This window comes from Notothenia rossii (assembly GCF_949606895.1).
Source record: "Notothenia rossii genome assembly, chromosome: 7".
NCBI lineage: Eukaryota > Metazoa > Chordata > Actinopteri > Perciformes > Nototheniidae > Notothenia > Notothenia rossii.
Genome location: NC_136905.1, coordinates 3,401,552 through 3,427,021, shown reverse-complemented (window position 1 = coordinate 3,427,021; position 25,470 = coordinate 3,401,552). Strand labels below are relative to the sequence as shown.

Sequence of the window (25,470 nt, the reverse complement as noted above, 5' to 3'; positions counted from 1 at the left end):
TGTTGCTGAAGTAAACAAAGGAGTTCAATAGAGGGTTGAGGTTAAGGTTAGAAAAACAGATCCAACACACTGCAGCAGAGGGGAACCCCCAAACAGCCCAACAGGAGGTAAACACCTTCTCCAATGAACACTGCAGCCTGCAGGTGGCGCTAGTGGGACTTCAGACTGATTTTAGCATTGCATGTAATCAGATTAAAATATATAATCCGCCTCAAACTCAATATTAAGACAAACATTCGCCTCCCCTCGTTGAACACTGCTGTGCTGGTGAGTAGATCTAGAGACTGTGTCCTATGACAACACGTGGAACACAATGTGACATAACTCATGATTTAGTGTGTGTGTGTGTGTGTGTGTGTGTGTGTGTGTGTGTGTGTGTGTGTGTGTGTGTGTGTGTGTGTGTGTGTGTGTGTGTGTGTGTGTGTGTGTGTGTGTGTGTGTGTGTGTGTGTGTGTGTGTGTGTGTGTGTGTGTGTGTGTGTGTGTGTGTGTGTGTGTGTGTGTGTGTGTGTGTGTGTGTGTGTGTGTGTGTGTGTGTGTGTGTGTGTGTGTGGAAATAACCTTTTTAAAGTGATAGTAACCCACAACTCTACAGGTAATGTGTGTACCGTGTTTCACAAGCAGCAGTTATAAGAAATAACTCTACGAACGGGGAACAGATCAAAAGTGATGTGTGTTAATTTCTAGACTTTTTGAATTCTTGTTTTTTTTTGGGATGAGTCTTCCAGTAGGTTTCATTATTTCTCATTATGCAACAAAATGCTTTAGAAACTTCCACTTAAAGTCAAAAAAAATACCAAAAGTGCCGCAGGGGTCTTTTTAGTTTCACTTTCTATAACTAGCCCTGATTTAGACCGGACCGTTTCAGGTCAGATCATGTAATCAGAGTTAAACAGAAAGTGAGTTAACATGAAAACAATTCTCACTATGTTCCTCTGGAGAGCACCTAGTGTCACACACAGTCATCAGCAAAGAATCTGCTTTGGTTTCTGTGGTCTTAAAGTATTCTCTGTTGCTTTAAGTTTCATCATGTTCAGTATATCAGTATGTAGTGTCTCTACTTTAAAGAGTCCTCTCCTGCTGATGTTCAGGTGTATATCAGTATTTAGTGTCTCTACTTTAAAGAGTCCTCTCCTGCTGATGTTCAGGTGTATATCAGTATGTAGTGTCTCTACTTTAAAGAGTCCTCTCCTGCTGATGTTCAGGTGTATATCAGTATGTAGTGTCTCTACTTTAAAGAGTCCTCTCCTGCTGATGTTCAGGTGTATATCAGTATGTAGTGTCTCTACTTTAAAGAGTCCTCTCCTACTGATGTTCAGGTGTATATCAGTATGTAGTGTCTCTACTTTAAAGAGTCCTCTCCTGCTGATGTTCAGGTGTATATCAGTATGTAGTGTCTCTACTTTAAAGAGTCCTCTCCTGCTGATGTTCAGGTGTATATCAGTATGTAGTGTCTCTACTTTAAAGAGTCCTCTCCTGCTGATGTTCAGGTGTATATCAGTATGTAGTGTCTCTACTTTAAAGAGTCCTCTCCTGCTGATGTTCAGGTGTATATCAGTATGTAGTGTCTCTACTTTAAAGAGTCCTCTCCTGCTGATGTTCAGGTGTATATCAGTATGTAGTGTCTCTACTTTAAAGAGTCCTCTCCTGCTGATGTTCAGGTGTATATCAGTATGTAGTGTCTCTACTTTAAAGAGTCCTCTCCTGCTGATGTTCAGGTGTATATCTGTATGTAGTGTCTCTACTTTAAAGAGTCCTCTCCTGCTGATGTTCAGGTGTATATCTGTATGTAGTGTCTCTACTTTAAAGAGTCCTCTCCTGCTGATGTTCAGGTGTATATCAGTGTGTAGTGTCTCTACTTTAAAGAGTCCTCTCCTGCTGATGTTCAGGTGTATATCAGTATGTAGTGTCTCTACTTTAAAGAGTCCTCTCCTGCGGATGTTCAGGTATATATCAGTATGTAGTGTCTCTACTTTAAAGAGTCCTCTCCTGCTGATGTTCAGGTGTATATCAGTATGTAGTGTCTCTACTTTAAAGTGTCCTCTCCTGCTGATGTTCAGGTGTATATCAGTATGTAGTGTCTCTACTTTAAAGAGTCCTCTCCTGCTGATGTTCAGGTGTATATCAGTATGTAGTGTCTCTACTTTAAAGAATCCTCTCCTGCTGATGTTCAGGTGTATATCAGTATGTAGTGCCTCTACTTTAAAGAGTCCTCTCCTGCTGATGTTCAGGTGTATATCAGTATGTAGTGTCTCTACTTTAAAGAGTCCTCTGCTGCTGATGTTCAGGTGTATATCAGTATGTAGTGTCTCTACTTTAAAGAGTCCTCTCCTGCTGATGTTCAGGTGTATATCAGTATGTAGTGTCTCTACTTTAAAGAGTCCTCTCCTGCTGATGTTCAGGTGTATATCAGTATGTAGTGTCTCTACTTTAAAGAGTCCTCTCCTGCTGATGTTCAGGTGTATATCAGTATGTAGTGTCTCTACTTTAAAGAGTCCTCTCCTGCTGATGTTCAGGTGTATATCAGTATGTCTCTACTTTAAAGAGTCCTCTCCTGCTGATGTTCAGGTGTATATCAGTATGTCTCTACTTTAAAGAGTCCTCTCCTGCTGATGTTCAGGTGTATATCAGTATGTCTCTATTTTAAAGAGTCCTCTCCTGCTGATGTTCAGGTGTATATCAGTATGTAGTGTCTCTACTTTAAAGAGTCCTCTCCTGCTGATGTTCAGGTGTATATCAGTATGTAGTGTCTCTACTTTAAAGAGTCCTCTCCTGCTGATGTTCAGGTGTATATCAGTATGTAGTGTCTCTACTTTAAAGAGTCCTCTCCTGCTGATGTTCAGGTGTATTTCAGTATGTAGTGTCTCTACTTTAAAGAGTCCTCTCTTGCTGATGTTCAGGTGTATATCAGTATGTAGTGTCTCTACTTTAAAGAGTCCTCTCCTGCTGATGTTCAGGTGTATATCAGTATGTAGTGTCTCTACTTTAAAGAGTCCTCTCCTGCTGATGTTCAGGTGCATATCAGTATGTAGTGTCTCTACTTTAAAGAGTCCTCTCCTGCTGATGTTCAGGTGTATATCAGTATGTAGTGTCTCTACTTTAAAGAGTCCTCTTCTGCTGATGTTCAGGTCTATATCAGTATGTAGTGTCTCTACTTTAAAGAGTCCTCTCCTGCTGATGTTCAGGTGTATATCAGTATGTAGTGTCTCTACTTTAAAGAGTCCTCTCCTGCTGATGTCCTGGTGTATATCAGTATGTAGTGTCTCTACTTTAAAGAATCCTCTCCTGCTGATGTTCAGGTGTATGTCAGTATGTAGTGCCTCTACTTTAAAGAGTCCTCTCCTGCTGATGTTCAGGTGTATATCAGTATGTAGTGTCTCCACTTTAAAGAGTCCTCTCCTGCTGATGTTCAGGTGTATATCAGTATGTAGTGTCTCTACTTTAAAGAGTCCTCTCCTGCTGATGTTCAGGTGTATGTCAGTATGTAGTGTCTCTACTTTAAAGAGTCCTCTCCTGCTGATGTTCAGGTGTATGTCAGTATGTAGTGTCTCTACTTTAAAGAGTCCTCTCCTGCTGTGTGATCATGTACAATGTGCTCGCCAATTGAAGCAAATAGAAGAATACAGTAGTAAGTTGAAGTGAAAGTGAACAAAAAACTGATGAATTCGGCAAAAGTAAAACTAAAAGTAAAAGTGAGAGATGTCACCATGTATTTATATAACTCATTATGTTGAGGTCATATTGCTGAGATAAACAAATGATGTGATGATCGACTCACTTTCTGTTTTAGAATACATGAATGCTGGTATTCAAGCCGGCAAGACGTTCACTACGAAAATACATTTAAAGAGTTATCCATGTTGTAGGCTGCCGCCTGGGGAAAGAGTGCATACACCGTTTACATTAGACTTCTTTGATTTATGTATCCATTTAAGGCAAATGTTGCACTTGTCCAATAAACCTTGATTATGGAGTAATTACAACATAAACTTTTTTTAATAAATGTTTATTTTTACGTTTATGAAATCAACCAATCAAGCTTAATTGGTTAGTACGTCTTAAACAGGTTGATTCAGCACTTTTTCACCGATGACTCTAAAGCCAAAGATTAGGCAGAAATATAGGAATATTTACTTTTTTAATATTTGTATTCTTATCGTTTACTGGGAATAACCAAAGTAAACAGCTTTTTATTGGATGTTTTACTGATATCCATGTATTCTGTGCAGTGTTTCAATCAGGAGAGGCTTTGTTTTGATTTACCAATATGTATTTATTGTGGAGAACACACAGATGAACGTAACAGAGAGGTGCAGTGACGCGTCCTAAAGCCCTGAAGGAAGCTGCTGGTTCCCTCCACAAAAAAGCAACGGGATTTCTCCAGAGGATTTTGGAAAATAGCTGGAAATAAGATCTGTGGAAAACAAACCTGTTTGATAAATGCACGTTTTGTTCAGCCGGATAATCTCCACATGTCTACCCTACTTTTATGATGTTCTAATCATAAATCTAGTCGCCAGAAGCAAAATGCTAACGTTATGCTATAAAGGAACTACAGCACGGTCGCTGCTTCAACGTCACGCCAACTTCAGATCCATATTCAAACACACAGATTCTAAATGGAACGAGTTGAAGCGTTTGTTTGAACAGTCTGCAGGAGGCAGGGACTTGCTTTCAAGCAGAACAGAAACTAACTTAGAGGAGTGTTTACGTGTTCGGCGTAATGACGTACAACGACCTCCACAACTTCTGTAGTCCTATTCAGCCACTTGGTAACAACCATCGTTTCTCAGACACGTCCACTCTTCAGAGATCCCCAGTGGGGTCACTGCTGATGGATTTAATGTGTAGAACAAAACGTGATCCATCTCTTACATGAGTCTCAACCACAGACCTTAGTCCAGATACTTTCCAAAACCCTATGGAGAGATCCCATTGGCTCTGAGACGAGGGAACAGGAAGTGATGACATGCTGACTCACTTCCTGGTTTTAGGACTCGTCACTGCACCACTCTATTGTGTTTTTCAATTAGCGGAGGTATATTTCGGGAGGGGGCTCGATTGAACTTGCGTTAAGCTTCGTTTTCTCTCTGCTCATGTCATGTTGTCTCTGTTGTCTCCATCAGGGGACCAAAGGTTACGGCGGCCTGCCGGGCAGCGACGGTGTCCCCGGAGAAGACGTGAGTTCATTACATTTAGAGTGAAAAAATATATCTACAAACTGTCATCTGAACTTCTTCCTGGTTTCTTCCTCAGGGTCCGATGGGAGTCCCCGGGGTGAGCGGAGAGCCGGGGGTGTTCGGATACAAGGTAACAAGCACTATCTTATCTTGTCTTGTCTTCTCTTGTCTTGTCTTGTCTTGTCTTCTCTTATTTCTGTTATTGAAGTAATGCATGTGAGTACTTCTCGTCAGCCTCTTGTCTCCTTTGGTTCTGCAGGGCAGTAAAGGAGACGGCGGTGTGAAGGGACCTCGAGGCAGAGTGGGTGCTGGGGTGAGTGCATCTAAAGACACCGGTTCAATTCCAGACCAACACATGATCAAGTGTGCTGGGCTACAAAACTGTGGAAATACAAACGTGACGGGGTTCTCTTTGTCCGTCCGTAAACAAAGGCGTAGTCGGTTGATTAAAGCTCAAAAATATTTATAAAGACAAAAAAGTATATACAGAATATCTAAAGAGAATAAACTAAATCAAAGTTATCAAAATTAGGTTTTCTTTCATTTAAATATTGAATAAACATGAGCGGTTACCTTCACAGTAACAATGTCCAGTGTCCCAGCTCCAAACGCTTCTAGCTACGAACACTTTGTTTGTTTGCTTGCCTCCTTTTTATTCTGTGATTGGGAGTGCATCAGCCTTTTTATTACAGACTTCTTAGAGAGATAATTAATTGCACATTTAGAAAGAACATCTAAGAAAGGAACGTTATTCCAATAAGTTAAGCAGATTTCTAATTGTAATATATTTCAGTCAGACAACTCACGTGTTTGTTAACATGTTTATTAGAAGCAGTATACAGTTTGAGTTTGGCGTCTAGGCTCGAGCCTCATCACTCCACAGATTTACAAAGAACATTGAGTGATGATTAGATAACTATCCCCCGAGCCGACAGGTGGAAGCTGGGGTGGTGGTGGGGTGGAAGCTGGGGTGGAGCTGGGGTGGAAGCTGGGGTGGAGCTGGGGTGGAAGCTGGGGTGGAAGCTGGGGTGGAGCTGGGGTGGAAGCTGGGGTGGAAGCTGGGGTGGAAGCTGGGGTGGAAGCTGGGGTGGAAGCTGGGGTGGAAGCTGGGGTGGAAGCTGGGGTGGAGCTGGGGTGGAAGCTGGGGTGGAAGCTGGGGTGGAAGCTGGGGTGGTGGCGGGGTAGAGCTGGGGTGGAAGCTGGGGTGGAAGCTGGGGTGGAGCTGGGGTGGAAGCTGGGGTGGAAGCTGGGGTGGAAGCTGGGGTGGAGCTGGGGTGGAGCTGGGGTGGAAGCTGGGGTGGAAGCTGGGGTGGAAGCTGGGGTGGTGGTGGGGTGGAAGCTGGGGTGGAAGCTGGGGTGGTGGTGGGGTGGAGCTGGGGTGGAAGCTGGGGTGGAAGCTGGGGTGGAAGCTGGGATGGAAGCTGGGGTGGAAGCTGGGGTGGTGGTGGGGTGGTGGGGGGCAGGCGAGCAGCAGCAACATGTGTTTGGTTGGTTGTAAGAGGGACGAGGTGCGTCACGTGGTAATGTATGATTGGTGCTCGAGTCGACTTCCTGAACTAGCTCGCAGGCTTCGCCCCATTTGTACATCCTAATCATCCTAATTTATCTACGTTTTTTTGGCTTTTATGATGAAGTTGCCTCTTTTTTGTATCGCTTTGTTGTTGTTGTTTATAATCGACTTGCTGTCGTTGTAAATGTATGATGTGTAGAGTGTATATATAAAGGTTGAGTGACGCCACAGGGCCCAGAAAGACTCTTTCCCATTGACTTACATGGGGGAAAAACGTCTGTAAATCACTGTAAATTCAATTTGAGGTAAATAAACGTCCGAATGCGGACACTTCAGAAAGCCCTCGTTAAAACCAGTGTGTCTTTAGAGGTGGAAAATGTGCTCAAAGTTATTTTCCCTCCTCTACTGTATATTCATTGTTTGGAGATGAGACCAGAAGGAGCGATGAGTTTTATGGAAGTGAAAAAATCTCCAGACAGTAGGGGTCATTTAGATCCTGAAAGTCCAGATGGTAATTGTTGTTTGACCTACACCTTTCTCTTTTCGTACGGGGACAGTCCCACAAAGGGTGGTTTCTAAATCTGTATTGTGAAATGTATAAAGCTGCAGTTTCGGGGAGGCCCCTGACATTTAAAAAAAGGATATTTATAATGTCAAGGCCTTAAAAGAAAGGGAAGTGAAACAGCCCTGTCCTGTTCAGACTACCACGCACACAACGTCTGTCGCATGTTGTTGAACCATGTGTTCGGAGACAGCAGACATGGACGCACGCTTTGAAAACACTCAACTTGAGATGTTGAAAGTTTAAAAAATACTTAAAATGAAAGATGAAGAAATTTGGAGTCCGGAAAACTCTTCTAAAAACATACCTTACATTGTTTTATCTACATGTTGATTATCGTAATTATATCTCGATGGTTGAATACAATGGACGCTCCTTTGCTCTGTCTTAACATCCCGAATCCAAAACAAGTCTTTTAAAATGTTTTTATAACGGGAAGTCTCTCATTGGCTGTCCAACCTGATCACATGTCAACGAGGAAAACCCTGAGGGGAAAAGCTCCAGTTCTGAAAGGGAAATACAAATAACTGAGAACTTGTTGTGGACTTTCTGAAGAAGTCAGCTTTAAATCTGACATGGAAACACTCTGACCTCAACGTGAGTCTTTAAGGTAAATCCACCAGCTACCCTGCAGTATACAAAGTCATTCAGACTAGCTGCACCTTTACCAGCTTTGAGAACACTTTCATGATCAATCATTATAAAACATATCATATCTATTATTCTGAAATGGACCAATCTGCACAACGACTACTTTTACTGTCTTTCACTATATTTTGATGAGAATACTTTTCTACTTTTACTCGAGGAACATTTTGAATGCAGGACTTTTACTGTAACAGAGTATTCCTACACTCTGGTACTTCTACTTTTACTCAAGTACAAGATCTGAGTACTTCTACTTTTACTCAAGTACAAGATCTGAGTACTTCTACTTTTACTCAAGTACAAGATCTGAGTACTTCTACTTTTACTCAAGTACAAGATCTGAGTACTTCTACTTTTACTCAAGTACAAGATCTGAGTACTTCTACTTTTACTCAAGTACAAGATCTGAGTACTTCTACTTTTACTCAAGTACAAGATCTGAGTACTTCTACTTTTACTCAAGTACAAGATCTGAGTACTTCTACTTTTACTACAAGATCTGAGTTCTTCTACTTTTACTCAAGAACAAGATCTGAGTACTTCTACTTTTACTCAAGAACAAGATCTGAGTACTTCTACTTTTACTCAAGTACAAGATCTGAGTACTTCTACTTTTACTCAATTACAAGATCTGAGTACTTCTACTTTTACTCAAGTACAAGATCTGAGTACTTCTACTTTTACTCAAGTACAAGATCTGAGTACTTCTACTTTTACTCAAGTACAAGATCTGAGTACTTCTACTTTTACTCAAGTACAAGATCTGAGTACTTCTACTTTTATTCAAGTACGAGATCTGAGTACTTCTACTTTTACTCAAGTACAAGATCTGAGTACTTCTACTTTTACTCAAGTACAAGATCTGAGTACTTCTACTTTTACTCAAGTACAAGATCTGAGTACTTCTACTTTTACTACAAGATCTGAGTTCTTCTACTTTTACTCAAGAACAAGATCTGAGTACTTCTACTTTTACTCAAGAACAAGATCTGAGTACTTCTACTTTTACTCAAGTACAAGATCTGAGTACTTCTACTTTTACTCAATTACAAGATCTGAGTACTTCTACTTTTACTCAAGTACAAGATCTGAGTACTTCTACTTTTACTCAAGTACAAGATCTGAGTACTTCTACTTTAACTCAAGTATAAGTTCTAAGTACTTCTACTTTTACTCAAGTACAAGATCTGAGTACTTCTACTTTTACTCAAGTACAAGATCTGAGTACTTCTACTTTAACTCAAGAACAAGATCGGAGTACTTCTACTTTAACTCAAGAACAAGATCTGAGTACTTCTACTTTAACTCAAGTATAAGTTCTAAGTACTTCTACTTTTACTCAAGTGCAAGATCTGAGTACTTCTACTTTTACTCAAGAACAAGATCTGAGTACTTCTACTTTAACTCAAGTATAAGTTCTAAGTACTTCTACTTTTACTCAAGAACAAGATCTGAGTACTTCTACTTTAACTCAAGTATAAGTTCTAAGTACTTCTACTTTTACTCAAGAACAAGATCGGAGTACTTCTACTTTTACTCAAGTACAAGATCGGAGTACTTCTCCCACCTCTAAACTTTTAAATCTCATTTCCTGAGTGTTTCCTGTCTGTGGGGTTCAGGGAGCTGAAGGAGAACAAGGAGATGCTGGAGTTTCGGGGAAACTCGGAGCGAAGGGTCTGCAGGCCGCGACTGTGAGTATCTGCACAGATTCATGAATGAAGACACTTTAATCTGAAATGAAAAAGTAATTGAACCTGAATGTCTTCCAGGGATCCAAAGGTGAGAACGGACCCGATGGAGAGACGGTGAGAGATTATTCCACAAAATACAACTTCATTTGTAAAGCATTTAAAAACCTCCAGACCAAAGTGCTGCCGCACAGAGCAATAAGTAAACACATGAAATCAGAAATCACACATCTCTCAAACAAGTTAAAGAAACTAGAAGTGTTGCGACCCTCAGAGCACCAGATGAACGTCATAACATCTACTGTGGACACTTTTTTCAAATCTGTCCAATCCAGATGATCCAGAGTCCCCTAAATCTTCCAGATCGACCCAAAATTAATCAAAAAGAGTACACACATTGCCATCTTTGGTTAAATCTGTCTTATTTGATCCTGAAAATGTCAGAAATGGACTCGGCCTCCTCAATAGCCCCCAAAACCACTCCAAAACTGTCCAAGCTATAATGGTAATTAATGCTATTTACTCAACTTGTGCTACTGGTGCAAATGTCCCAACATATGCGCTGGAGACCCTGCTATACATTTCTAATATAAAAACATTGGTGTCAGCATCTCCGGGTTCACAGCAGGACTCTATGAGCTGCTACCAGACTCTAATCAATCACATGCTGTTAAACTATTCTGATAAATAATCCCGTCTTCCTCCTCTGGGTGTGTCCCCTGCAGGGCGCAGCAGGAAGGACGGGCATGAAAGGTGTGAAAGCCCCAAAGGTAATTTGTTTACAGTCTGATGATAAAACTGTTCCTCCATATATTCACTTCCTCTTCCTCCACACCTGCCGGGTTTCACTGATGTCAGTTTTCTCTCCTTTCAGGGCGGCGTGGGAGACCGTGGAGACAAAGGACAGGTGTTTACTCTATTTACTTCCTAATGTACCCTGACGTCATAGAAATACACACTAATGCAGTTTCCTCAGCACGCTCTGCTTTGAGCCAATCCTCTATGACAGAAGACAAAAAGGTCTGACACACGACGGCAGGCCAGCCCTCTTTCACACACTCCTAAGAGAGAGATTTAAATCCAAACACTTCAAGAAATCTAAGAAAAGGAACATTATTACAATAAGCAAAGCAGATGTTCAATTGTGTTATATTTGACATCTTAGTTATCCTTATGTATCAAATGAATACACGTTTGATTGGCTGTTATGATGATACTTTGTAGAGTGTATGTAAAGAAGTAACAGGGATAGACAGAAGGTTTTATATTGTATAAAACAAACCGATATACTCAATGTAAAGCCTGGGTGATAGGAACAGATTGTTAAACAGCTGTGTAATAAATAAGAGGTTCAAAGGCTTTATTGTCATATTCACAGCTGGGGTCGATGTGCAATGGAAGTCCCAAGCTCCTTCAACGGTGCAAAATAATATACATAAATAAGACCTAAAACAATTTAATCTTGATGTTAAAATAGAATGGAGTGCAGACATGTGTGGGAACAGAACAGCTGTTAGAGAAATCTCCCTGGTCCCCGGCTTGAGCTTCAATCTCAGGATCCATGTATCTGTGATCCTCTCCAGAATGGAAGTAGTCATCACATACAGAGCATCAACTAGTTCCTGAACAGTGTCCTTCACATGCTGATATCCAAGAGAGGGAGTTCCACAGTCACAAGATGGAGGAATAGAAAGCAGTATTCAATGTTTACTTCAGATTAGCTCCACGTCAGAAATGATCATGCTTGTCATATGTCTCTCTCCATAGAGGCTGAATCATCATGTTAATCACATAGCTATCATATGCCTCAAACAGTCCTGATGCTCTTCTAGGTAATCACACATCCTGTCATGTTCACAGCTACAGTTGATACCTTTGCTCTCATGTTGGAAGAGGACATTCAGTGTTTTCCCAACACCAGTTAAAATGGTTTCCCTCCTTTGTTTCGCTCCCTGTTCTCTCACAGCGTGGCCCTCGAGGAACTGTGGGGCGCAGCGGCCTCTCCGGACCCCTCGGCCCCCCCGGGCTCCCGGGAACCAGAGGAGAGCTCGGGGCGCTCGGAGACCTCGGTGTTCAAGGCCAGGCGGGACCTAAAGGAGCTCCAGGCCCCTCCGTGAGTATTTCTATCTGATTGAGCTATATCCACGTTTCTGATCATATTGTTCATGAAAAGAAAAAGGGTTTAAATAAATATGTTATAGATTGTTTTGGAAGGAAACGAAGGAGACCAATAGAGAGGTGCAGAAACAAGTCTTAAAACCCGGAAATACATTGTACTACTTCCTGTTCCCTCGTCTTGAATCATTGTTTCTTTGAACATGTTTTTGGTTGGATGCCTTAAATAAGGTCTGTGGGTTACACACCTGAAGAGGTTACCACACGTTGTTCTACGACTTTAAATACCCCACTCACGAAAGTCAGCAGCTTCTATGTGTCATAAAAGAGCAGGAACTTTGATGGCAAACACTGATGGTTTATTATGGAGTTAACGACCAGAGAATTCACAAGACAATTACCACGCCCAGACCCATGTATTTAGCTGGTTCTGAGAGAATAGGGAGACAAAACACTGAGATCAGCCCAAGGTCGCAGGCCTGTGCTCAGCGAGGGCAGTTTAACTGATGAACTGGGTCAAAGGTATGGGCCTAGGAGAATATTTCCCCCCCACAGTGACGGGGTGTTTTGTGTCTGCAGGGTCCTGGTCTGACGGATGAGCAGGTGCTTCAGCTCTGCAGAGGCGTGGTCACCGCCCAGATCTCCCAGTACGCCTCCTCCATCCGGGCCAAGTGCTCCCAGGGCTGCCCCATCAACAACCGGACCCTAATCGGACCCCCGGGGGGGACGGGGCCCCTGGGGTCAGCGGGAAAAACTGTAAGACTCTATTATTATTAGAGGTGGGAAGTAGTGGAGTACAAATACTTTGTTACTGTACTTAAGTACATTTTTTTGGTATCAGTACTTTACTCCACTACTTATTTTCTTTACTTCTTAAATGTTGAACACAAATACCTGTACTTTCTACTTCTTACATGTTGAACTCAAATACCTGTACTTTCTACTTCTTACATGTTGAACACAAATACCTGTACTTTCTACTTCTTACATGTTGAACACAAATACCTGTACTTTCTACTTCTTACATGTTGAACACAAATACCTGTACTTTCTACTTCTTACATGTTGAACACAAATACATGTACTTTCTACTTCTTACATGTTGAACTCAAATACCTGTACTTTCTACTTCTTACATGTTGAACACAAATACCTGTACTTTCTACTTCTTACATGTTGAACTCAAATACCTGTACTTTCTACTTCTTACATGTTGAACTCAAATACCTGTACTTTCTACTTCTTACATGTTGAACTCAAATACCTGTACTTTCTACTTCTTACATGTTGAACACAAATACCTGTACTTTCTACTTCTTACATGTTGAACTCAAATACCTGTACTTTCTACTTCTCACATGTTGAACACAAATACCTGTACTTTCTACTTCTTACATGTTGAACACTAATACCTGTACTTTCTACTTCTTACATGTTGAACTCAAATACCTGTACTTTTTACTTCTTACATGTTGAACTCAAATACCTGTACTTTCTACTTCTTACATGTTGAACACAAATACCTGTACTTTCTACTTCTTACATGTTGAACTCAAATACCTGTACTTTCTACTTCTCTCATTTTCCAAACAGGCTGGTTCCTTTAGTCTGAATGTGTGTTTGGTGGCGTGATCATTATTATTTAGAGTCATTGCGTGCCTATTGATTTGAACACGATCCGTGTATCCATCATTTCCTGCTCTTCTCTAAAGAAGAGGGACCAATGAAAAACCATACTGTAATACAGAGAATAAATGAATTCCTGCTTATTGGAAAACACTTTGAAACACTTCCTGTATTCCTCTTTGGTGACCGACATTTGACAGGATCATTTTGGACTGCGACACACAGGGAAGACACGAGAATACTGATCGTATTGTTAATCGCACCATAAGTGATTTCCAGTGCGTCCTGAAGTAAGGTGTAATTGGACACCATGTCTTCCTTCTCTTCCCATCAGGGAAAAGCCGGGAAAGTGGGATCTAAAGGAGGGAGAGGAGCTCAAGGTGACCGAGGACTGGAGGGACAGAAAGGAGCGCAAGGAGACAGAGGTAAATCACATTTCCATACATCCAGAACAACTTTTTAATTCAAAACTCTTGCAGGTTAAAGAGAAATATTTTTGGACTACCTACACACACACACACATCTTTAGTTTTGCAGCTTTTCACACTTTTAGTTTTGTGTGTTTTTCAGGTCAAAAGGGAAATGTTTATTCTCAATACAGGTCTGTAGTGTTTCAGCTTTGTTCTTGAAACGGTGTATTTGTCAACAGGTCAAAAAGGAGGTAAAGCCCGTGCAGGTGATGCAGGTAAAGGCCTGCCGGGACCCGACGGACCACAAGGCATCAGAGGTGAGACGCCCTTTGGTTTCACGCAATAATTCAAAACTTGGAGATGCATTCAAATGATAAGCGATCGGCTCTTCGCTCACCGCAAGGCTGACAAAACAGCCAGTTTAGTTTCTGTGGTAGAAAATGCTGGATCTTTACCGTGATTAAAACAGTTCATTCAAATTGAAACTCTCTGTTGAGGAAACACAGGGATTTTAGCCTTTGCAGACCATTTACATGCACTGAAACATATATGTAACACACTATACTATAGGAAAGGGAAAACCCAGAAAGCAGAATAGGGCCTCTTTAACTTTTTCCCCTTTTGTTTTATTTTAAAACTACTGTTTTCTTTTTAATTGGGTTGTATACTTGCTTCTAGTTAAAAAAAATACATAATAATGTGCTGCTCATGTTGTGCCTCTTTTCCACGCTCTTGTATAAATAAATACCAGGCTTCTACAGGCGCCTTCATTTTGTAATTTCCCCTCCGCAGGTTTGCACGGTCACCCCGCAGAACCCAAGAACGGCATGGAGGGTCCTCGAGGTCCCCGAGGATTCCCTGGTGCTGTCGGTCAGTTGGGAATATTCGGGATCGCAGGAGTGCCGGGAATTTGCGAGGCGCGGGACTGCAGCATTCATGCGCCGGTGTCGCGCAAAGAGCAGGGTCTGGTGAAAGGGCCGCTAACTTCATATAACATATGAACACGAGCGATGAACACACGAAGAAGGTCAGAGAGCTGGGTTTAACCCTCCTGTCGTGTTCATGAGATCTAGAGTTACCCATTCATTTCCTATTGGGGTCATTTTTGGCCGGGAACAACTCAAAATTCAATGAAAGTGGTGATCAGCAGTTTCATATGTTCACATACTGTACTTACTGTGGTGGACATCATAAGGCCTTGAAGCAATCAAATGTATAACACAATATTTATGTTTGATAAAACACGACAGGAGAGATAAATCTGAAAAATGTAATGTTTTGCGGAAAATGTCAGAGGACCAAGGATAGAACCCTGAGGCACTCCACTTGGTGGCAGGTTTGGTAAGTAATGGGAAACTTTGCAGGAACTAAACAAGAAAATACTTTTACACCCGACCCGGACACTGATTTAGGAGGTTCTTTACTTTTGAAAGATCGTCAAACTGTTACAGCTTTAACCAGGAACAAAGACGTCTGCTATGTTTGTTTCATTAAAACTCTTAATGATTCCCAACTGAATCCTTCGGTTGAGTTTTTCCATCAGTGTAAAAAAAATTAACAAAGAATTCAAAGTGCTATGTAAATATTATGTAAAGTATCTCAAATACATGTACTGTGATCTTTAAGTGTCTGTTTTTAAATCTGAGTATTTTTGTCAACACGGGTCTATTTGTACAAAATAAGGATTTGCGTTTCTGTAAGAAAAACATATTTTGGTTCCATATTTCTGATTCACTAAATGACCATCCATTGTGATTATCAAGCTTTCAAAATAAAGTTAAATCTGATTATCATGTGCATGTGTTTGACAAGATGACTTTACCCGTCAGATTAATTAAAGGGGACCTATCATGCAAAATTCACTTTCTGAGGTCTTTTCTACATCAACATGTGTCCCCGGTGCGTCGGGGAACTCACGCAGCGTCAGAAAATAAAACCCTCTCTTTTCCTCCGTACCTAAAACTCTAAAAACGGCGCTGATTCAGATTTGCGTCCAATATGACGTAATATCGGAAATGTGGACCCACGGCCCTATCAGAAACGTTGCTATCAGAAACAATGCCCGACTGATTTGGACATGATATGGTCGGTGTTTACATTAGCATCGCTAACACTCAGAGCTAACCTGTACTGGAGAGCATGTGTGTGAAGCAGGAAATAAAAAGGAACTCACCTTGTGGTATAACCGGCAAGAGAGAAAGCCTTTGAGCTCCATACTGTTTCAGAAATAATCCTTGATAATCCATGATATGGCGTTTCATCACGCCAGTATTTAGTTTAGACAGCAGCTGCCGGGTCCCGCATGAGCTCAGACCCGTCCTTTATTCTTTTATCAATTTTTTTTTTTTTTAAAGCTTTATCCCAAAATCATCACTTTTGAAACAGGAAGTGAAATAGAGGGATATGAGGCATGGCTAGAATGGGTGATCTGTTTGGTATTTTGAGCAAAACACTTCATAGACATGTACTGTATATATTTTCATATATCTGAGACCTATGCTATTGCCTAAAAATAGCATGATAGGTGAACTTTAAGACTTTAAACTATTGATTTATTAATAACTGATGAAACATCTAGAAAAATAAACTCCCCTAGAGGAGGTTAGGTCCACGGTGTTTACATGGTTATTTATACAATATGTGTGCTTATGCTAACATCATAAGACAAAAGTTGGTTCCGTGTTGTGTGTAGTGAGAATGCGTTATTTGGATAAATGATGAAACAGATTGCAAGGACCATTTCTGGAAAGCATTTTATTACAGCTCGCTTCACTGAAGACACAGAAGCAGCAGCATTTACATAAATGCACAAAAGCTTTGGTCTCCACCGGAGGAAATGTCATATCGAGGTTTTATCATGGCGTACAGTACTTTTTAGAACAATTAAAGATTAAAACAGATCAAGAAAGAAAAATACTATACAGTGAAAAAATCTTGAGCTTTGTGTTTTTTTTAAGGCAGTTTTCACATTATTCATTCGTTACAAGTCACATTTTTCGACAGATTTAGCTGCAATTATTTGGACTTTGAGAACTAATTTTTAGAAATTAAACCAAACACGTTATCAGAGAAAACAGAAACAGCATCGTTAACAGAGCAACATGTGCGTCGTAACCTGTGTTCTTACTTGGCTCTTGATAAGAATAATACCCGTAAATAACCAGAAGGAGGATTAATGCCCGGTTCAAGAGGTATGATCGGTTTGAAGCAGGAAAGAGCATCTTTAGAAATGTAATTTATATAAAAAGCCCAATCTATTAAATAAATAGATTCATATCAAAGAAAGGTATGTTAATATGGGATTATAAAACTAGCTGAAAATGAAATAAAAATCAGTGACCCAGGAATGCATATTTTTTATTAATTTGGGAAGAAGTATAAAATAATTCCCTTATATCTTTTTGACAATAACAATTTAACCTCGATAATGTTGATATGTTTACATTTGGGTCAAACTGATTCAACATGTTGGTTATGGCATTAGGTACATTTCGGGGATTTATTTTAAAGGGTTCAAATAGTAAAATAAGGTTATGTTAGCTCGTTAGCTCGTTAGCTTGTACCTTGCAGTGGCTGTCACAGTGTTGGAACATTCATTTATATCTAGCAGTATTGTTTGGTTGGATATGTAAGAAAGCTGCAGAGTTTGGGACTTTTATGTCACATAAGACACTATTTTCTAAGTGATAGCAGGAGATGAAACAAAGAAGGTGAAGTTAGTAATTATGTAGAAGAAGAGGTAGTGTTGTAAAAGTGCAGGTAAAATATTACCATTAGCTTAAAGAGAGAAAATGGCTTATTAGTATTTTTTGCTTTAACAATTAACATCAAAATGGAGCATACTAAAACAATATAAATAAACAGGGTTCCCACACATTTTCACCAACAACTTCCAAAAACGTCCCTATAATATTGTACCACAAGTCTTTAAAAATGGGCCCTCTCCTGCTGATGTTCAGGTGTATATCAGTATGTAGTGTCTCTACTTTAAAGAGTCCTCTCCTGCTGATGTTCAGGTGTATATCAGTATGTAGTGTCTCTACTTTAAAGAGTCCTCTCCTGCTGATGCTCAGGTGTATATCAGTATGTAGTGTCTCTACATGTCTCCATGCTTTAATGTTCAAAAAGCTCTTTATTGTTCTCATACTGTCTGGGCTGCAGCACCTCTTTTCGCCCTCTGTCTGAAACCAGAGCCCAGTCTGCTCTGATTGGTTAGCTGGCTAGCTCTGTTGTGATTGGTCAAACGCTTAGAGATGTCCTGCCCAGAGGTCGTTTTAACCGAATATTTTCCGTCAATTACGGATTTTTTTTCACAATTACTGAAAAATCTGAAAGCAGTTGGAACAAACTAGGAACAGCGCCAAGTTTCCCCCAGCGAGGCTCCGGTGTTATGCATGCCGGCCAAAAAGGAAATGATATCGTTTCCAAACCTAACTTTGCCGTACAAATCATTGAAATGTCTGGGAGTTTTTGTTTTACGCTGTATGCGCTCCCGCGAGTGGGCATGCATAACACGGCATAACACCGGCGCTAACAGTTCGCGATCATGCGTCCTCCCCTCCCTCCCTCCGTTGACAGTTCACGAGCTTGCTCTCTCTCTCCCCCCCACCGTCAGAGTTGTGTACAAAGTAGACCGACGGGTAATAATGGATTTTGACGGAAATGTTACGACCCTGTCCGTCAAAATGACGGGCAGCGAAAAAGTCTAGCGCCACCTCAGGTCTCGCCCCTTAGCCTATCACGTACGAAGCGTTGGAGCGCTAGCCAATATAGAAAGGGAGAGAAACTCCCTCTGGAGGCAACGCAGGAATTTGAGCCTTTCCAGACCATTTACATGCACTAACTAGTGGAATTAAATCCACTCTTTGCCAAAACTTTATCCTACTGAATCGCCACAACTAACTCGATTTTGGGGATTTTTTTAAAGCATAAATTAAACAACAGACAAAATTAAAACGTCCTAATTTCTTAACGATGGGAACCCTGATAATAATACTTTTTGTAAATTCTCTAAGCAGCTCATGTTAAGTCAGTTAGAAATACAAATCTGCTCCGTAACTTAGATAAAAGAGCCTTCAAGGTTTTCCAGCTAAAACGAACAGGGGAAAGTAAAAAACATACTTTTTAACCTAATAATACCTTAATTAATAACAATACTGAGTCTCTGCTACCATTTCACCATCTGACTTTTGATCGAGTTCCTTCAGGACTACAGAAATATAACCTCACTTGTAATTTTGTACTTTTACTGGCTTTAAAGCTAGTGTGTGCTTACCAATCAGATGCTCTTTCCGGCTACGACACTCTTTGACTTTCCTTCAGGTACATTTCAGACTGGACACACTTACACACAAGAGGGGAACATTTTACAGTGCAAAAATAAAGTCAGTGTACTTAAACTTTTTTTCAAATACTAGAGATGACACTGAATCTATGAAACTGGGAGATTTCACTAACTGGAATTTATTTTATCCCTATGGAAATGTTTTAAAGCCACATTTGAACCCTAGACGTCCAATTAAATCTCCCTATTTCCTATTGCTCGCTCCTGTAATATGGCACTCAAAAACAGTTTGCATTCATATTTGCGTGCGTAAATTCACTTGGTCTTTAGTGTGAAAACCCAAAAAGAGCTGGCTACATTTATGGCTTAACATTTAGTGTTTGATTATTGGGCAGGAGAATTGGTACAAAAGGTAAACAAAAGGGCGGAAGTATTTTGATATAAAAGGTTCATTAAACCTGAATGGTTGTGTCTTCAATAATAACTGGAATGCCCTCAGGAGTATGTGAAATGATATGTCTTCCTGATCACCGTAGACATTGTATGTAACAATAAGAGACTAAAACTGATGTGCAATATTGAGGCTTCTGTAGAAAACCATGAGAAAAGTAAACATTCAATATTATAAAAGTACAAAAAATATACATTCATGATGGTCAAACACTGTCTTCAAGGCACTGCATGACGAAACAATGAATACCGTCATGGGAAGACTTCATTTATATTCCTATGTGAATATATTTAGACATTTATACTAAAATCTACTAATAAAGTGCATAGGACGGAAAGCAATAGCATAAACATTTAAGTTTTAGAGGACCCTAAAAACCATACCACCAAAAACAGCATCAGGAAGATATCAGCTGGTCTCCGTTTGTTGTACGAATGCTGATTTGTACCTGTATGTTCCCCACAATGCAGCGATGAGCACGGCCAACGGCAGGAAGACAACCCAACCTGCAGCCAAAAGAAAAAGAGAACATTATCTCGCAGCTGATCCACCAGAGAACTCGCCGACGCCGTGTTCTCCTGCGTCTTGGCCATGTGTCGCACTGGAACACACCGCAAAGACCTCAGCCGAGCACGTACGAACTGCGCATGCGTGAGTGGCAATAACTCTCCTTACCAGCAGGCGGCGGTAGTGTGTATTCGCCATTCAAAAGAGGCAACAACCGGAAGACAGAGAAGAAGAACAGACTGCGTGATATAAACAAACAACAAATAGCGTGTGCGTTCCATTTTCACTCTCGTCTATCAAAAACATGTTTCGTGCGGTACTGGAGCTATCAGCCATTGGAGTGTTGCTGCGGGACACACCAAATTGAGTTTGGGCGACAGGGCACGCTTCGTCGTCCGACTAACGAAAACTGCCTGGTGTGTCAGGGCGAAAGCGTGTTCAGAAATCCACATTGTAGAAAACCTACTTTTGTTGCTAAGCTGTAAAGTTCTATCACGCATTATCCCTATTTATCATCACATTAAAACATAAAGGGTTGTATAGAGGTGCAGGAATGAGTCCTAAACCCAGAGATGAGTCAGCATTTTAACACTTCCTGTTCCCTCTTCTGAAGGTTTGTTTTTGGTTGTTAGCCTTAAATAAGGTCTGTAATTACCCCACTGGTGAAGTGTCTAAATGAGACGACTAGACGCCATCACGCCCAAGATTAGCCATCTTTAGCTTAGCGGTGTTCACATGAAGTCATGTGACCGTGCTGTAGTTCCTTTATAGCCCAAGATTAGCCATCTTTAGCTTAGCGGTGGTGACGTGAAGTCATGTGACCGTGCTGTAGTTCCTTTATAGCCCAACATTAGCAACCTTTAGCTTAGCGGTGGTGACGTGAAGTCATGTGACCGTGCTGTGGTTCCTTTATAGCCCAACATTAGCCACCTTTAGCTTAGCGGTGGTGACGTGAAGTCATGTGACCGTGCTGTAGTTCCTTTATAGCCCAAGATTAGCCATCTTTAGCTTAGCGGTGGTGACGTGAAGTCATGTGACCGTGCTGTAGTTCCTTTATAGCCCAACATTAGCCGCCATTAGCTTAGCGGTGGTGACGTGAAGTCATGTGACCGTGCTGTAGTTCCTTTATAGCCCAACATTAGCCACCTTTAGCTTAGCGGTGGTGACGTGAAGTCATGTGACCGTGCTGTAGTTCCTTTATAGCCCAACATTAGCCACCTTTAGCTTAGCGGTGGTGACGTGAAGTCATGTGACCGTGCTGTAGTTCCTTTATAGCCCAACATTAGCCACCTTTAGCTTAGCGGTGGTGAAGTGAAGTCATGTGAACGTGCTGTAATTCCTTTATAGTGAGGCGAAGTCCCTCCCCTTCCGGTTGAGCTCCATGGGACCTTATTTCTGAAAATTATGTATTGAAGTCAATGGAGAGAGAAAGATTATCTTTCGATCCCGTTTGAATTGTCCCACGAATTACACTACTGTCTTGTCAACAAAAGGATTGACTTCCCTCACTATCAACACAATGAAACACGTCCAGAAGAATGTCATGCAAAGCTGCCTGCCTGCCTTCCTTTGATTCTCTCTGAAATGCCTGATCTTTTTAATGTTTAATGTCAACCATTTGTGCAGATAGCATGAAGTAGAAAAAATCACAGATGCTAATGTTAGCATTTCTCCCCCGGGCTTAAATGGTGTATTATAGAATGATCACGCCGGTGACAGTACTCTTCAAAGGGTTCACGAAATATGACTACTACTCTTACTGTTTAACATGTTGGGTTACTTAATGTCACTTCATGTTAAGGCTAATAAAAATGACAAGGCTGTATTGCTAACTAACGTGCTAGCTACTAGCTAGGTAGCTAACTTGATCCAGCCACTCCTGGTCCTTTCATCAGACGGGAAGCGAAAGAACGAGCAAGACCCATTGCTGGTATGATAACAACCTGGTACTAAGCACACAGGCATCTTGTTACAGTTATCTTATCTTAGCCAGCGCCATATAGATAGATTCTATCTATATGCGCCATATAAATAGAATCTATCTCTTAGTGGAGGAAAACAATTGTGACATCACTTACGCGACTCTGGGATTTGTAGTCTTTCTAGTTGCGTATTTTTCATAGTCTTATATTTCAACAGTTTTACGACAAACTGTGACTTTTTTGACATGGAATCTATTATTTAAGATAATGACAAAAATCATATGTGTAATTCTTGGCACAATTCAAATGGGATCGAAAGATAATCTTTCTCTCTCCATTGACTTCAATGCAAACTTTTTCCGAAATAAGGTCCCATGAGTCCCACCGGAAGGGGAGGGACTTCGCCTCTCTATAGACCAACAATAGCTTCCTTTAGCTTAGCGGTGTAACTGTAGCATATTATGACTAAGTTTACTTATTTATTTATTTTTGGTTTGAGTCTCTTTCTGAGAGTTTTAAATAATTAGCCTGCAGGTAAATAAAAGGAGACTCACAATGATGCCCACGCTCCACGCTGTTGGATCTTACAGCCGCGCAGAGGTCTCCGATGTACTGGATCTTTTTCTCCTCAGGCCTGTTGTTCTCCTGTCAATACAAGAGTGAAAATGAAGGTTCCCACGTTCCTCAGGAGTCGCTCGATACAGATACTAATACAAAATATCAGAAAGTGTTGACCTACGTCTTTACACACGATCTGAGCTGTCACATTGTGACATCCTCTCATCTCCATCCGTCCATCTTTCATCTCTGTGCACGGAGCGATGCACTTGCTCTCCCCTGGTATGGACCTGGCAAAGTTCTGCATGAAGGAACCAGGAGGTGGGAGAAGTGTTCAGAGGCTTTACTTGAGTAAAAGTACCACTACACAATTGTCTAAATAAAAATCCTCTATTCAAAATCTTACTTGAGTAAAAGCACAAAGGTATTATCAAAAATTGCCGTTAGGTGTATATAATTATATTTATATATACGTGACATTTTTTGTAGAAACAGGTATAAGTAACAAGTAGCATTTTACTGTTGCAGACAAACAGTTCTGATTGACTTTTTGTAATATATATAATATATATAATATATATATATATATATATATATATATATACACTTACACCTCATATGAAGAAAGAAGACTGAAAACAGGGCAGTTGTCTGGTGGGAGTTTACAATCAGATTAAATATTATTTTCACCTGGTGATTGAGGATGAATGTGGTTTCACAGTGTGGTTCATATGTTAGTGTGGCGTCTGGACAGCAGGGGAAAGGAGATGGGAGCGTATTCACCGCTGATCCATCAAGAAGCCCCACAAAAGCCAAGACTGCCAATAAAAAAGAAAATACATTATTGTCAGGTTATATATTTGTATGTATTAGTATTAGTGTGAATGTTAAACCACAGTTGTCATTGTCTATTTTGCTTCTGTCCTCTCAAAAATATTGGTTTTGTGTTTTATTAACTTTTTTTCAGAGGTGGGAGAAGTATCTTGTACTTGAGTAAAAGTAGAAGTACTCAGACTTTGTACTTCGGTAAAAGTAGAAGTACTCAGATCTTGTACTTGAGTAAAAGTAGAAGTACCAGAGTGTAGGAATACTCTGTTACAGTAAAAGTCCTGCATTAAAAATGTTCCTCAAGTAAAAGTAGAAAAGTATTCTCATCAAAATATAGTGAAAGTAGCAACAGTAAAAGTAGTCATCGTGCAGATTGGTCCATTTCAGAATAATATATATGATATGTTTTATAATGATTGATCATGAAAGTGTTCTCAAAGCTGGTAAAGGTGCAGCTAGTTTGAATGACTTTGTATACTGCAGGGTAGCTTGTGGATTTACTCCAGGTGGAACTAAAGTCTGATTCAACACTTGATTATATTTCACATCATTCATCTGTAAAGTAAGGTATTAAATAAATGTATTTGAGTAAGTACAGTACAGTACTTGTACCACCTCTGCTTTTTGTTTTCCTGTGGTCTGACCGGGTCTGACAAGCATTAGCAGCCTCCCTTTTTTGTTATTCAAAACAAACTTTATCAAGCTCTAATGAAATACCACAGTGGGTTTTTCCAAATTTCTCTGAAGAGTCAGGTTTCTAGTGAACCGCTCCTCGTGCTGGGAAATCCCGGGGAATCCCATGTGACGCTTTAGTTTCAGGCCATTCATTATCTATGACTTTAAACCACCGGGTATTTTAGGGGGAGCTAAATCAACCACCTAGCACGAACACTTGCATAGCCCTTATTTAAATCTTTAGGGCCTAAAAGTTGTAAAATGTTCTAAAAGCTGAATCCCGATGTATTTTTCTCTTTCCATTCATCTGACTGACAGAGAGCTGGAGACGAGACTGAAGGGGAAAACTCCACTGCGCATGCTCAATGGGCCCCACCCCGGTACTTCCGACCTTACGGTTGCTCAATATTGACTTAAACGCCATGATACAGCAGTTTTTTATGATACAGTTAGTTTACAGTGTTGACAAACCACAAACATATTTGTATTTCATTTTGTATATTTTATTAATAACTTAATAATAAATAAATAATAATAAACCAATCAGTAATCTTTTTTTGGATGGAAACTCTACTTTTTTATCTAGGCATGTATACCGTAACATCGTTTTATCCGCTCTCTAGCACCGAGCAACGCTGAAGGTCATTCATTCATACCTGAAAGTATCCTGGGAGCGCTGATCATATTCATGTTGGATATTATCTTCCTGCGTTAAATTATAAAATTATGGATACACCACACACCGGCATCCACACCTGTGAAAGTTTCCTGGACTTTCTTCTTCTTCTTCTTCACTCGATTTTTGGCGGATTGCAAACCACTTTAAGCTGCATACCGCCACCTACTGCACAAGAGTGTCATCCTGTCACCACTTGTGGAATTATACCACTGTATTTACGTTGTTTTAAATTCTTCCAATCAATCCTGTTTCACTCAAATACTTAAGAATGGCCTTCCTCGTAGCTCTTACCCCCTCACCTTCTGTTCCCAGTGTCCCCATCAGGCTCCACTCCCTTCCTTCCTCTCTGACCCTGTCTCTTAGTGTTTCCCTCTCTGTTTTGTACATGTTGCAGTGTAATATGAGGTGTTCCAGATTTTCTTTCACTCCATTCCCCCTGCATTCTTCAACTTTGCTTTTTACCATTATAAACATTGTGCGTTTAATCCTGTATGATCCAGTCTGAGTCTAGTGATGGTGATCTCCTCCGTCTGTTCCTTTCTGTATAGATCTTTGTTAGGACTGGGCACATGCGCAGTGGAGGTTCCCTTAAACCCCGAGAAAATTGCTGGATAAATAAAATACAATTTATTGATCCCAAAAAGGGACATGTTTTAATTACAGCAGCTTGTTAAAACAAAGGCATTGTGCTTAAAACAATAAAAACTGTTTAAAAATAAACACACATAAAATAGAAAATGAAACAGAACTAAGAAATAAAAATATATACATGTCGACAGCGAAAGATACAAATATGTGGACTATCTGACAAATTAGAGCTTACACAAT

General features: G+C 40.5%; 2 protein-coding genes across 3 annotated transcripts in view; one reads left to right on the top strand and one right to left on the bottom strand.

Annotated features, from left to right (window-relative positions):
• LOC307047701 (uncharacterized protein) overlaps window positions 1–15,535 on the top strand; it is a 31,865-nt gene extending 16,330 nt beyond the window's left edge. Inside the window, exons 15-26 of the mRNA XM_079694824.1 lie at window positions 5,126–5,179; window positions 5,256–5,309; window positions 5,439–5,492; window positions 9,519–9,590; window positions 9,669–9,704; window positions 10,313–10,357; window positions 10,462–10,494; window positions 11,554–11,700; window positions 12,282–12,458; window positions 13,663–13,753; window positions 13,978–14,055; window positions 14,531–15,535. Coding sequence (XP_079550950.1) covers window positions 5,126–5,179; window positions 5,256–5,309; window positions 5,439–5,492; window positions 9,519–9,590; window positions 9,669–9,704; window positions 10,313–10,357; window positions 10,462–10,494; window positions 11,554–11,700; window positions 12,282–12,458; window positions 13,663–13,753; window positions 13,978–14,055; window positions 14,531–14,739 — 1,050 coding nt within the window. The 3' untranslated portion in view covers window positions 14,740–15,535. The remainder of the gene's footprint in view (window positions 1–5,125; window positions 5,180–5,255; window positions 5,310–5,438; window positions 5,493–9,518; window positions 9,591–9,668; window positions 9,705–10,312; window positions 10,358–10,461; window positions 10,495–11,553; window positions 11,701–12,281; window positions 12,459–13,662; window positions 13,754–13,977; window positions 14,056–14,530) is intronic.
• A 930-nt stretch (window positions 15,536–16,465) lies between these two features.
• LOC307012863 (uncharacterized protein) lies at window positions 16,466–25,136 on the bottom strand. Of its 2 annotated transcripts, XM_079640063.1 has the most exons (6): window positions 24,942–25,136; window positions 24,620–24,807; window positions 23,151–23,278; window positions 22,642–22,761; window positions 22,457–22,547; window positions 16,466–19,979 (listed from the first exon to the last, which is right to left on the bottom strand). In XM_079640063.1, exons 2-6 carry the CDS (start codon window positions 24,651–24,653, stop codon window positions 19,882–19,884), a joined length of 471 nt encoding a protein of 156 aa, XP_079496189.1. In that variant the 5' UTR covers window positions 24,654–24,807; window positions 24,942–25,136; the 3' UTR covers window positions 16,466–19,881. The 2 variants fall into 2 exon arrangements, with proteins under 2 accessions (XP_079496189.1, XP_079496188.1); XM_079640062.1 differs by having other exon boundaries at window positions 24,620–25,136.
• Window positions 25,137–25,470: the final 334 nt, after the last annotated feature.